The following is a 12,488-nucleotide window of genomic DNA, read 5'->3' as shown; positions in this document are numbered from 1 at the left end:
TGATTGGCTTACCGTTATTTCTATTACAAAGTCCCACTCTGTGGGGTTTTCCCCCATGAATGGCGTAGTTTGGTTGAATTGTAGCTTCCAGGGCAGATGTTGCAGCCTTAAATAGCATTCAAATGTTTACATATTATAAACTAAAGAAGGACTTTGATCAGGAAAATGTGCTTAACAATCACAAATAAAATTTGCCAAAAGGCCCCCTTCAGAGTGTTATACTGTAATTCTACAATATAAATCATGTTGATTTTATTGGATTATTGTAATGAGGCATTTATGTAGACCATTTTCTCTCAGTTGGTTTACATAGTGCTATTTACCAGCTTCATAGTGTTGGAAGATTTCATATATCCCAATGCATACATTTTCAGGCCAGTCAGTAGAGACAAACTGTTCATTTTTAGACAAAAATGTGTACAGATTGTAATATCATTAGTAAAAAAAAGTAATAGTAGTAATTGTAGTGATTGTGGTGCTTATGGTGATATGATGCACTACGTAAGAAGAAATGCAAGGCATACATAGGTGGAATTATTTTGTATATTTGGATGAAATCCAAACAAACTGAAGCAAACTGAAATAAACTTTAATAAAGTATAATAAATAAAAACATTATGCAGTCCTCAGCTTGAATACACAAATCAGAAGATCAGTCTTGATTCATATCGTGTCATCTCCTCCACCTCTTCCCAACTGAGATCATTGTTTCTCAACCTGCAGTGTAACAGGAAAACACCACATCAATCAATGACAATGCACAGCAAGTTTGGACATTCTGAAGCCAAAATAACATTGTAGTTAAGTCAAAACAGGATTTAGCGTTCACAGCAAAAGTGTATGTTGAAATGAATGCTAGCAGCATCGCCCAAAGTCTAAACATACACACAACATAAACAACCCTAAAGCACATGTATTTACTATAAAACCACATAAGAAACAGTGAGAACCATTGTATTTTTGCATGTATGTCTCATTGTAAATCACCTACCATACTGACTTCACATGAGTATTGCGTTCCAGGGCTTGAATCAGACATTCTACCCCTGCCTTGGTTATGCAGTTTTCTGTCAACCTTTTACCAGAAATAAGAGCAATGTAAGCACTACTGTAACTACTCAAATGTCAAAACAGCAAATGCCATGTGCATCATTAATACAAGTACTGTATGACCTGTTGTGAATGTCTGCTCCAAGACTTACCAAAGCTCTTCCAGTGACGTGCTGCTCTCGATCACTTTGGCGAGGGCATAAGCTCCTGCACTCCCTACACCATTGCCAACCAAGCTGCCATGACATAACATTACAGTTAGTTTCACATACATTGTCAAGTATAGTGTTCTACATCTGCAGGAAAATGTATAGCTGGGGTAGAAATATACATTTGGAAAGGACCTGATATAGTGGTCAAATATTTTTAGATTTTATTTCTAGCATTATGTATCGTTAATGTATTTTCCTCAATGCCTCAGTCTACCTATCAGCCACCAATATTTTAAGCAAATATTACCTAAGCCACACCAGAGTTTTGCTTCCTTCTAAGGCACTGGCAAGGGCCTCAGCTCCTGTATCACTTATCTTATTGCCCCAAAGCCTAGAAATAGTAAGAATGATAAGTAAATGAGTACAATGAATTACATGGAATATTGGAGAAAGACCTTTACCTTACCCTAAGTACCGCAGTGAATGGTTGAATTTCAGTCCTTCTGCCAGCTGCTTTGCTCCTTCTGCTGTTATATTGTTGTTGCCTAGCCTGAATGAAAATAGAGAAGGCCATTTGCAATTCCCTTTAAACTACACAAACTTGGTGCTGTATTAATATAGTTCTATATTAGTGCCACATCTGACAAGTGCTGAAATTATCTGCTGACCTCAGAGAAAGAAAATTCTGCTTGGTCTTCAGAAGAAGAGAAAAGTGCAGGGTGCAAGCATCAGTTAGTTTATTGTTGAAGAGCCTAAAGAGAAACAAAATGATCATGCCAAGTGTCATCTGCAACTTCACAGTATATCAATCATCTTGACAAGACTTACGCAATTTTCTGGAAGTTGTCACACTGGATACCCTTAGCAATCAGTTTGCGAATCCCCTCATCTGTGATGTTATTATTTCTGAGGCTGATGAAAGTCCCCCAAAAAACAGGAAACTTAAGCATTTCATGGATTTTCTGCATTACAGTAAATGCTATTGGGGAAATTTTGTTCATTGATAATGAATGGAAATAAACAGAGAAAGAATTTAAATATTGTTATACTCACTGTAGGGAATTACAAATATGCATGCAAGGAAGAAGCTGCTCCACACCCACATCGCCTACAGAATTGTAGTCCAGCTGAAGGCCAACAGGTTTCCTTAAATACTGCAGTGCATAGGCTAGTGCAGTGCATTCTACAGGGCCAATGTTACAGTAGGTCAATTTCAGGTGGTCCACCTCCAGCTTACTCATAGCATCTTTAGCAATCTTGCACTCCTGCATCTCATAGATGCATTTGATAAGCCAAACAAAGCCTGGCATTGCGTGCATGCTCTTCTTCTCCCCCTCTACAGGTTGAGGGATAGACTTGAAGTGTTTATGCATGCCTTTGGAGAGACATTTGACCACCTGTCTGACCTTCTTCTCCATCACAGCACTGGAACAGCAGTGCAACCATAGATTTCGATGCCGCTGGGACAGTAGCCCAGACACAAACGTGGCTGTGATTTGCAGATTTGATGTTTCTGCTATCACAGACTCCCCCTCCAAACCCTGCCCTTGTTGGTCACTGAAGGGTATGCAGCCCATGAACCATGTGCTACTCAGGCCTGTCCCCTTCATGTTCTGCAGCTCAAAGAGCTTATGGATGGTGGAGCGGTCAGTGTTGTTTGACAAAACAATGAACAGAGCAGCAAAGAAACACTGTATAGTCACATGAAGGAATTCATATCGTTTGCTGTGGGTGGAGGACATATCTTTGCTCAGGATGAGAAAGCCCATGCAGATATCCTTTTCAGTTACATAACAAGTCTCCAGGTCTGTGTCTGTAAAGATGTAACAGGATGTTCCTATCCCCTCAAAAGCAAGCTGCCCTAGATGCAAGACTGCTTTTATGTGCTCCTGTAGCCAACCTAACCCCACGGTGCTCTTCAGGGGGCTTTGGTGCTGGAGGAAGTGCTGTAAGATCATTAAGTAAACATCTGTTATGGTTTGTGGGCTGCCCTCTCCACAGCCCAGCAGCTCCTTATGGCACTCTGAGACAATCCAGCAGAGGACTGGACTATGACAAAGCCCAAGCAAAGCTGTATTCATCTGTAGGGACTCCAAAACCTTGGCCGCCACTGTGGGGTCTCTGTGATGCTTCTTGACAAAACAGTCAATGCCACTAGGGGAAAAGCCTTTCAGGAGGACCTCTTTGCGAAGGTGCTTCTTCAGCATAGGGCCTACTGCGTCTGGGCGACTTGTCACCACTTTTCTCACACCCTTCATTAAGGAACCTTGAAGTAAATTGAACAACAGTATATGAACAGGTGCACGCTGAGTGGGGCAGCAAACCCTGTGTTCATCTGAAAAGCCCTGCTTGAGCTCATCAAGGCCATCGAAACTGAAGAGGATGAGATGTGGGTGGTCCAGGATGAACTGGAAAATCTCTTCCTGTTCCTTGTCAGGCCAGCAGCAGTGCTGAAACAACAGTTCTTGGACAGATAATTCCCTCTGCTCTGAGTTCAACCTGCGACAGCTGAATGGAAACAGTAGGAGAAATCCTTTGAGGGCAACCCCCCGAGCCCAAAGCAAGTGGAGCCTCTGCAGTAGGGTGCTCTTCCCACTCCCCGCCTCACCAGATACTAGCACCGTGTCTGCCTCATCATTCACTGTACCTGCTGCACTAACTATGTTGTCTAGGTCTAAAGCTCCACTGAGATCAGCACAGCCATTCGCTAGTTCCAGTTGGCCTTCAGTGTAGATCTCATCCAGAGGCATGTGGCTGGTCCCTCCATAGCTGCTGAGAAAGCAGGACTGGGCAGACACAGAACTGCTGAGCTTCTTCCGATATTTTGAGAACTCTGTGACAGAAAGTGAATATGTGAGATACATTACAGTAAATGAAAATCATACAACCATCGTGTAACAAGTAATTTTTCAACCAAGTTCCATTTTTGGAGCTACCACACATTTCCACATCTTTCAAGGAAATTAGTAAATTTTCAAGCATCTCATAGGTTCAGCATGTCCAATCTTATGTTACCTATTGCTGTCTATAAAATTACATAGTACATTAGTTGTCAACACAATTATGATAGTGACAAACCTTTGGAAAGGGTCCATTTCTCTTGGTTCAGTGAGGACTCTGATTCATGAATGTAGTGTAGTAAAACTTTTGCTGCTGACTCGCCTTTTGATCTGACGTGGTCAAGCAAACGTCTTGCCTGTTTGGCATATGAATGGCAACAGATCCATTATTAAAGAAATAGTTTGACATTTTGGTAAATACATTTATTTGCTTTCTTTTCTAGAAGTAGATGAGAAGATAGTACTCTCAAATGTAAGGTATTAATCTTTTCATTAGCAAGAAAATAGACAAGTGCATTTTCAGTTGACCTATTGCTTTATAATTAACACTGGTAAAATATAGCTTATTTCATTATAATATAAGAACTATTTTAAGCAAAACTCTCAATCTACCAAAAACACAAGCTTGTGGTAGAGTGAGTAATATGAAACCAGGAACAGCTTTAGTTCCTGTATAACATGCCAGGTTGCCAGGAATAACAAAACTATAGCATTCATTTAATTCCAAAAACAATCTAATAGCTAAAGAACAGTAATCAAGCCTCAGATTTTTAATGATGTGTATAAGATTTGGGTTATTTACAGTACCTTCTGTGAGGGGGTATGTATAGGTAACAGCACTTCATCACAGTCTGCTGAAGTGAAGTGTCCTGATTCCACCAAAGCTTCTAGAGCGCCATCAATGCAGGCTCGTATCTTAGTGACCAGGCTTGCTCTTTGTGTCAGAAGAGTCTGGATTGATGTGCATTGAGATTCTCCAGTTTTTTCTAGATTTGAACAGCATCCCGAAAAGGTGATGCCAGCTCCCTGTGCCTCAGGCAGGACCTGTTTAACAGCAGCAAGGAAGAACTCACAGGTGTCCTCACCCTTTGTGTACACCAGGTCGAGCAACTGTCTGACATTGGTATACAGTGCCCTACCCTGTACTTGTATGCTCTGGTACTCCTCCCATATGAGCTCCCCTTGGGACAGGAGTATGTCCAGTACCCTTTCCAGATGTTCAGTAGAGCCGCTGCTACACAGTGCATGCAGTATCTCTGCCCGTTGTTTCAACACAAGCTCCTGGTTAAACATGCCAGTATCACATCCTGTCACAAGAAACACAGACATGACATCAAGCTGCTAGCACCCACCAGTAATTTCAATACACACTGACCAATTTAAAACATGTACAAACACATAAGATTAAACAACAGCATATAATAAACAGAATGTTCATTTTAAGATTGTCACTCACGTTAGAGTCTTCACAGCAGAGAGCTGTCTTCTCTCCATCTGTTTTTTGGACAGAGACTGCAAGACTTTCTTCCTCATTCCACAGCAAAAAGAGAAACTTATTCTGCTCTAAGCCCCACCTATAAAATGGGAAGTAAACTCTGACGTAAATGAGATGAGACTTCAACAAAAAACTGTGTATATGTATGCACTCTCCACAGTGTAACACTTGATTTGCTTGCCAGATTATTTCAAAACAGAACAAAAACAATATTACATAGGGGGCCCGACATTTGGAGGAAGTTAAATACAGTTTTCCACATGCTAGGGCCAACCATTCACAGTAATGTAATGGCATTACCACATCCTCTTGCCTCAGGCTTTCAAAGTGATTGTCATGCCCAAATTGGCATTTGGGCATGACATAAAGTGGAAGTACAGTTTTAAAAAAGCAGAAGCTCGTGGAGTTTTGAGGATTATTGGTTAACTTGTCATATTTACAAGAAATACCAGTAGATTTACTGAATGGGGAAACTGCAGGTTGAAGCTTGTGGTTTTTTTATGGGTTGCAATTTTGTCGTTCAACCACTTGATGGAGGTATTGTTTAAATAAACCAAAACTGCTATGTTCACTTTTTCTTTTCATCCCTTTTGACACATCTCTTACGTATCTATTCTTCCTTCTGTTAGATTTCCTGATTTCTCTTCATTCCACTGAGGCTGATTTCATCTTTCTCTCTCTCTCTCTCTCTTTGTGCAGATCACACAGTAATAATTTTGCAATATCATATGTGTCCGCTAATTGATAGAGGTTTAATTGGCAATCTTTTGATGATTGCAAGTTGTTATGAGTATGGCTTGAATTGTTTGTTGGAAATAAACAGAATGTGGTATTATTTGATATGGTAATAATGTTTGCAGTGTTAGTTCTATTGTAGAAACTGAGAACCTGCAGCTAGCATGTTGTGTTTCTGATGTGGACTTCAAAAAGTTCATGTAAAACACAGTCCTGGAAAGCGCTCACATTGTGATTGCTTTTTACTCCCCATATATTTTCTGATGTCAAGATAAAGTAAGTGCAAGAATGACTCTTTGGAAAGTCAGATGATTTATCATTATTGCAATTATAGCTCCCTCCTGAGCGCCATGATTAGTTTATTGTGCTTCTTCTCTGTGCCCTGTGGGGGAAAATCCTCAAACACACAAAGGCAGGAGTAATCAAAGACAGACTAGAATAAAACTTTTTCTAAAGTGAGTTTCTTCTTTTGTCTTGTTCTTGACTATGAAATAGGCAACTCTACCAAGGGGAGTGTAAAGCAGAGTACTGGACTACTCTGTCAGGCATCCTACATGAAGCGCCAGTGTGTAGTTCTGTCATCCAAATCACAGCAGGGGGTCCAGACAAGTTTGGATAGATAAGTAAGACGGTAAGAAATTGACAATAAGAAAATACAGATATAATCCCAAAAGATATCTTTGATAATGTTTGTCCTCTCTTGCAACAGAATTCTTAACAGCTTGTGTGAAAGTACAGAAAGTTATGTGGCTACAACTTCATCCATTTGGACTACGTAACTGTTATTGGGCCTGTAAACTAGCCAAGAAACACATAGGGCAAACAAAGGCTGTAATTCTTTGTACAACTTTTTATAGCTACGACTCAGTTATTAATAAATAAGTGCTGAATGAAGTCTTAATGATTTTCTTCAACTCACACACATGTTTTGATATACTGTTTTGTTGGTGCATTTGTATTTTCAAAAGTCAGCTTCACTCTTTAGGGAAGTTTGGATAAGATATTTTGTTACTATACTACTATAAATACTATATCCAATGTATGTTGGTCTAACCACATTGGTGTATGTGTTAAATTGGCCAAAGACCTGTCCTACTCTGCCTCTGATTGACTAGTACCTGCTGGCCTCATTGGTTCGGTTGGTTAGGTTTAGGCATGAGGAGTGAGACAGTTAGGGTATAAATATCCGGATCAGGACCAATCAGAGGCAAAGTGGAGGCAGGTGTTGAATTATAATATTAAATGTTCAAGTGTCAGAGGCTGCAGCGACTGGTCAGCCTTGATTGTCCCAACTGACTTTTTAATAGACATCAGCCTGTGCTGCCTAGAGCGGTTCTATGTATGTTCTCAACACAGGCTTCAAAATCAAGGTTTTTGGACTAAGAGAAAGACCAATTCAGAGTCCTTTCATTACCTTACAACCATAGACGCTCAGATAGTTTGACTTAAACTTGGCCTTGAGGACCTACCTCTCAACTTGCACTTTATTGGGCAAGAAAGTTAAGTCTTGCTCCATGTGGCGTCGGTTCAGCTGCACAGCACTAAATACTGTAACATCACCCACAAAGTCAGTTTAACCTGTGTGTCAATGAATAACTGTGCAGTCTAGTGCTGGATCCATCCCTCTCTCATAGCAGAGATGAAATACTTTGGCTCCAGTGAATTCATCGTTGTGCATTCTTTCTTTGGCAGATATCAAAAGCACATGTGTTGAGCTCAGTGTCCGGCCAGGTGCACTGATATACTGTACGTGTACTGATTGGTTTTCCAGAGACACAGAACTCCCAGAAGCAAATCAGAACGTCTCATCTTCCATGTATGTTGCAAGATATTACGCATAACCAATTCTCCCGTTGCTCAGAAATAATAATTTTTTTCTTGATGTTGTGAAATTTAACTGAAGACATGACTGGGCTGCACACAGAGCAACATGTCATTGAATGCCCTCATCAATATCAATCAAACAAAGCACAAGCAACTTTCCCTGCAAGGAAAATTGCACGAGACAACCCCAACCAACACACCACACATACTATACATTTAACCCAAATGAGACATTATTGTACTATATATGTATTAGTTTAGGTATAGATTGTTGTTTTTGTTGCTCATACGGTATGTGAAATGTAAGATAAAAAGTTAATAGATTTGAATTGTGTTTTTTTTATTGTTTTCAGAGGGGAAACAACCACATTTGGAGGTCAGAGATGTGCAGTGTATCCAGAAGGAGACTCGGTACAGATACAGTGTTTGTTGTAAGTTAAAGTAAAGGAATAAACTTAAGATTTAACATGTTTTGAGTGGTGTTGTGATAGAGTATAAATTACAGTCAGGATAACTACACATTCATCTTTTAATAAATGAACATTTATAGATAACTTAAACTTAGCAAGAGTCTCCTAACATACTATGCAACCAATACTGTATTTCTCTGACCAGTCTATTTACATATATATAGACCTTTATCACTAGGAAAGGGTTTTATGTTTATTACCAGGGGGTAATAAAACTCAAAGAGCAATGACAACCACTTTATCAATGGTTTAAAGTAAATAAGCTGTACATTACACATTAACAACAACCTGCAGTCTTACAAACCTCTGAGACAGAGTGGCTGACGAATAAAGGTAGATTACCTCATTTCATTAATGGAGACATTAACTGTAAGAGGATTATTATATACAGCAATAGCAATGCACTCTTTCAATCCACAAACTGACTCATACATTGGAAGGATCAGTGTATAATTAAAGGGGGCTCTCCAAGCCAAAAAGATAGGTATTTAACAGAGGAAGTGCATGGCATCTCTTTTAGAGGTAATTGGTTGAGAGGAGCATGTGTGAATGACCATGTGTGTATGGGTGTGTGTGTCAATCAGGATTTCATTGACAGGAAGATTAAAGCTCACATCTGAGAGCCCCTCCCTTTTTTCAGGAGCAGCCAAGTTGAAGGAGTCTGGTCTTCAGTATCCGCCCGTGGTTTGGGGTGCTGCGCTCAAGGTTAGCGTGGGCACCCTGCTGCGTGTGCGCTGTCTGAGATGGGTCCTACTTGTTGGACATTCATTATCAAACTCTGTTTGCTCCTTTCATCTGCAGCTCTCTGCAGCACTCAACGTAAACTACAGAGGCACCTTGCAGCTTGACATCTCTCCATTCACTCTGTACCTTAAACAGCATGCTGCCACATCAAAGAGCTGCGGCTGCCTTTGATGTTGCAAAAAGAAAGAGCTCCAATGATCTACTAAAAACCAATGCAACTTTTTGGAGCCTTGTTTTATTCATTAATCTGGAGTCACTCTCTAGAAGTCCGAACTTGGAATTCGGGAAAGTTCAACTGTCCTCACTGAGAAATTAAGTGAAGAAACAACTTGTGACAAGACTGATGTACTACATGTTTTATAGTAGTGGTGAGGTTTGCTTTCAGCCTTGTATTTCTTATAATGGGTTTTGTATAAGTCGCATGGCACCATCACTTTTTCATGTTTAAAGTGCTGTGCAGACAGAAAACCTGTTTTAAAGCAAGCATCCATTACTTTTAACTATAACTTTTGATAAGAAGATTATGTTATTGGAGTGTAATGTAAAAAGCAGTGGACCAAGGATAGACCCCTGTGGCACCCCTTTTTTGATGATAAGAGGGCTTGACTGTTCAGTATCATCAGCAACAACAGTCTTAAGTCTCTCTGTAAGGTAATAGTGGAACTTCATCTATGAAGTGAATGAATTTTCATCTCATCTATGAAGTAGGATTGTATGATCAATGGTATCAAATGCTTTTAAGAAGTCAATGAATAGGGAAGCACACCATTGTTTTCTCCTCAGGGAGGAGACAATGTCATCAATGAAACTGCAGCTGTACTTGTACTGTGGCGAGTTTAGTGAATCAATAAAGGTACACAGTTGTACATTGAGCTGTAGTAAGTGGAAAGTTCATGTCACCAATCAATAGATATGCAAGTCTGTCTACCAATCATTGAGTTGCTTTAGCAGTCAAACTGAGAATGTTTTAGTCCATCTCTCAATACTTTCCTGTTTCCTTCACCCTTTCACTGGCAAAGTAGAGAAAAGTAGCTTCCTTAAAGAGCTTTACACTGTAGTTTTCAGTAAAAAAATTACTATAATAGAAGTAAATAGCACATCTGTTGTGGACTATTTTCAGCTGCAGATGAATACACATTTGATGCATGCGTTAGCGAGTATTAACAACAGCAGCACCACGTACAGATTGTATGAGGGATAACAAAGCAGCCTCTCTCTCAAAATAAATTATAATGGCTGTGTTCATTGTTAAGAACCAACATGTGAGCCAGCACAGTGATGTGGCTCATTAATGTGTTTTTAATAGTGGTTGGATAACAGCGTAGGGCTATGGCACAGAGAAGTGAGCTATAAAGGGCTCTGGCTATGTAAACAGCACTTGTTAGAAGGATTAATTCATGTTGGTTTTCATTGTTGGTTTTAGGTTTGGGATTTGTGGACAATGATATAAAATATAGTGTATAACCAGCACACCACAACACTTCAGAACTGTGGGAGGAACAGTAACTGAGGAAGTAGTTAAATTCTGTTTCAGGATATAGATCATACTCAACCTGACATGTACACACACCCACACACAAAACGTGTCCAGTCTATGTAAAAGTCATCAATTTGAAAGTGTTTTTTTTTTAAGTGTCTTTTTACACCCAGTGCTGCAGTTATTACCTTTTATTTTCGATGGAGCCTTGCTTTCTGCAGATGATTAATGTGTTTTTACTTAGCTTTTCCTGTTGGTGACAGATTAAGTTAGCTAACAGTAAATATTTTTCCTGGAGCCAGACAGATATAAGACAATACAAAATGAAAAATCTCCCCCGGACACAAGTGGCTCTTTCGTGTTGTGGTTGTCTGTCATTAATCTGAGGGAGCATAAAAAATAAAAATAAAAAAATAAAAATTAAGGGGAAAAACTCAATTTCGTGGTCATTAGCTGGAGTGCATCTTGACTCACTTTCACACTGGCTCCAGTTTTTGGCCTTGGCTGCGTTCTATTACCCCATTCTGTGAATTTGTTTACAAAGTGATTTCTTTTCATTTAAATGTTATTCATTAGTAAATGTATTCATTAGCAAAATTGGACTAGTGGAGGAATATCATCCACCACAGCATCAGAGCTGAACAAAGCAGCCTCTCTCTGCCGTGCCAGCTTGGTGATTATTGGGTGGATTTAATCCTGCTAATTATAATTTCATCAGATATAACGAGGGAAACGTCGACAGTGAAAAGTGACATTTAATGCAAATGGCCACTGGGTCGGGCACACTGAACTTTAGCAGTCTGTCAGCTTGTTTCCTAATTGAATGAACTTGACAATAATTGAAGTGTTTTATTTTTGCCCTTCTTTCCGCACATAAAAGACTGCCATGCCAATTAGCATTAATTCTCCCTTTTCCCTCTTTCGTTTCATGCTCTTGAGTAGGCAGAAACCAGCATATTCCGATCATTTGCATTATCCAAAGCGAATCTGCTTTGAAGTTCAGAGATTCTGTAAGAAAAAGGATCCACTTATCCCACATGAAAAAATGTTCAAAGCTCATAAATTCACTGGAACAGATGTACATTATCATTGGATTTGCCTTTTTTTTCCTCTTTGCTCCTGTATTGGTAATAGACTACCTCATGTCCTTCTCATCCTTGGCGTTTAGCATCTTGCCTTTACAGAAGCTAGCACCCTGCTGTGCCTATCCACACTTCAAAGCTCTCTGCCTATCTGCTGGAAACAAAGCACACAGAACATATTATGGCAGCCTCTCATTTCCCCATATTTAAGTCAACATCAATGCTTTTTTTGCCACTGGCAACACAGAGATGCAGTTTATTTCTACCCAAAAAGACCATTCCCTGTAACCTGTGTCTCCCAACAACACAAACACAACACAGTATACATGCACAGGAAAGGTTTATCCCATTATAGCCCTTACCGGTGTTTAATTTTTCCATGATAGTCACCATGCTGTTCATTGCCCTATATATGGAGAAGAAAGAGATGTGGTTCTTATTCTCTGTGAAATGACATATAATCAACAAAATGTCTCCTCTGACTACTGCTTCCTTTTCAGTGTTATCTACTACTACCTACTGTGTTGAACTCATTCCCATCCCTCCTCATACCTTTATTAAGTTGTTAGACACCTCTAATTACACTGCACAGTTTAATACTATGTGCTTACCATAAAAC

At 39.7% G+C, this 12,488-nt stretch overlaps 1 protein-coding gene across 2 annotated transcripts; it reads right to left on the bottom strand.

Annotated features, from left to right (window-relative positions):
* Positions 1-577: 577 nt before the first annotated feature.
* On the bottom strand, positions 578-5,335 carry nod2 (nucleotide-binding oligomerization domain containing 2). Of its 2 annotated transcripts, XM_053316850.1 has the most exons (10): positions 4,850-5,335; positions 4,281-4,398; positions 2,256-4,035; positions 2,031-2,114; positions 1,871-1,954; positions 1,669-1,752; positions 1,510-1,593; positions 1,203-1,286; positions 992-1,075; positions 578-717 (listed from the first exon to the last, which is right to left on the bottom strand). In XM_053316850.1, the coding sequence occupies exons 1-10, from the start codon at positions 5,333-5,335 to the stop codon at positions 645-647; spliced, it is 2,961 nt and encodes a 986-aa protein (XP_053172825.1). In that variant the 3' UTR covers positions 578-644. The 2 variants fall into 2 exon arrangements, with proteins under 2 accessions (XP_053172825.1, XP_053172834.1); XM_053316859.1 differs by lacking the exon at positions 1,871-1,954.
* Between the last annotated feature and the right edge of the window lie 7,153 nt (positions 5,336-12,488).

The sequence above is a fragment of the Scomber japonicus genome, chromosome 1, assembly GCF_027409825.1.
Source record: "Scomber japonicus isolate fScoJap1 chromosome 1, fScoJap1.pri, whole genome shotgun sequence".
In the NCBI taxonomy this organism is placed as follows: domain Eukaryota; kingdom Metazoa; phylum Chordata; class Actinopteri; order Scombriformes; family Scombridae; genus Scomber; species Scomber japonicus.
The sequence above is the reverse complement of the archived record's forward strand: the minus strand, read 5'-3'. Positions and strand labels throughout refer to the sequence as shown.

Coding starts and splice junctions, on each gene's coding strand:
- nod2 (XM_053316850.1), bottom strand. CDS start 5,335: ATGTTTAACCAGGAGCTTGTGTTGAAACAACGGGCAGAGATACTGCAT. Junction 4,399..4,849: donor TACATACCCCCTCACAGAAG/GTACTGTAAATA, acceptor TATGCCAAACAG/GCAAGACGTTTGCTTGACCA. Junction 1,594..1,668: donor CATTCACTGCGGTACTTAGG/GTAAGGTAAAGG, acceptor TACTATTTCTAG/GCTTTGGGGCAATAAGATAA.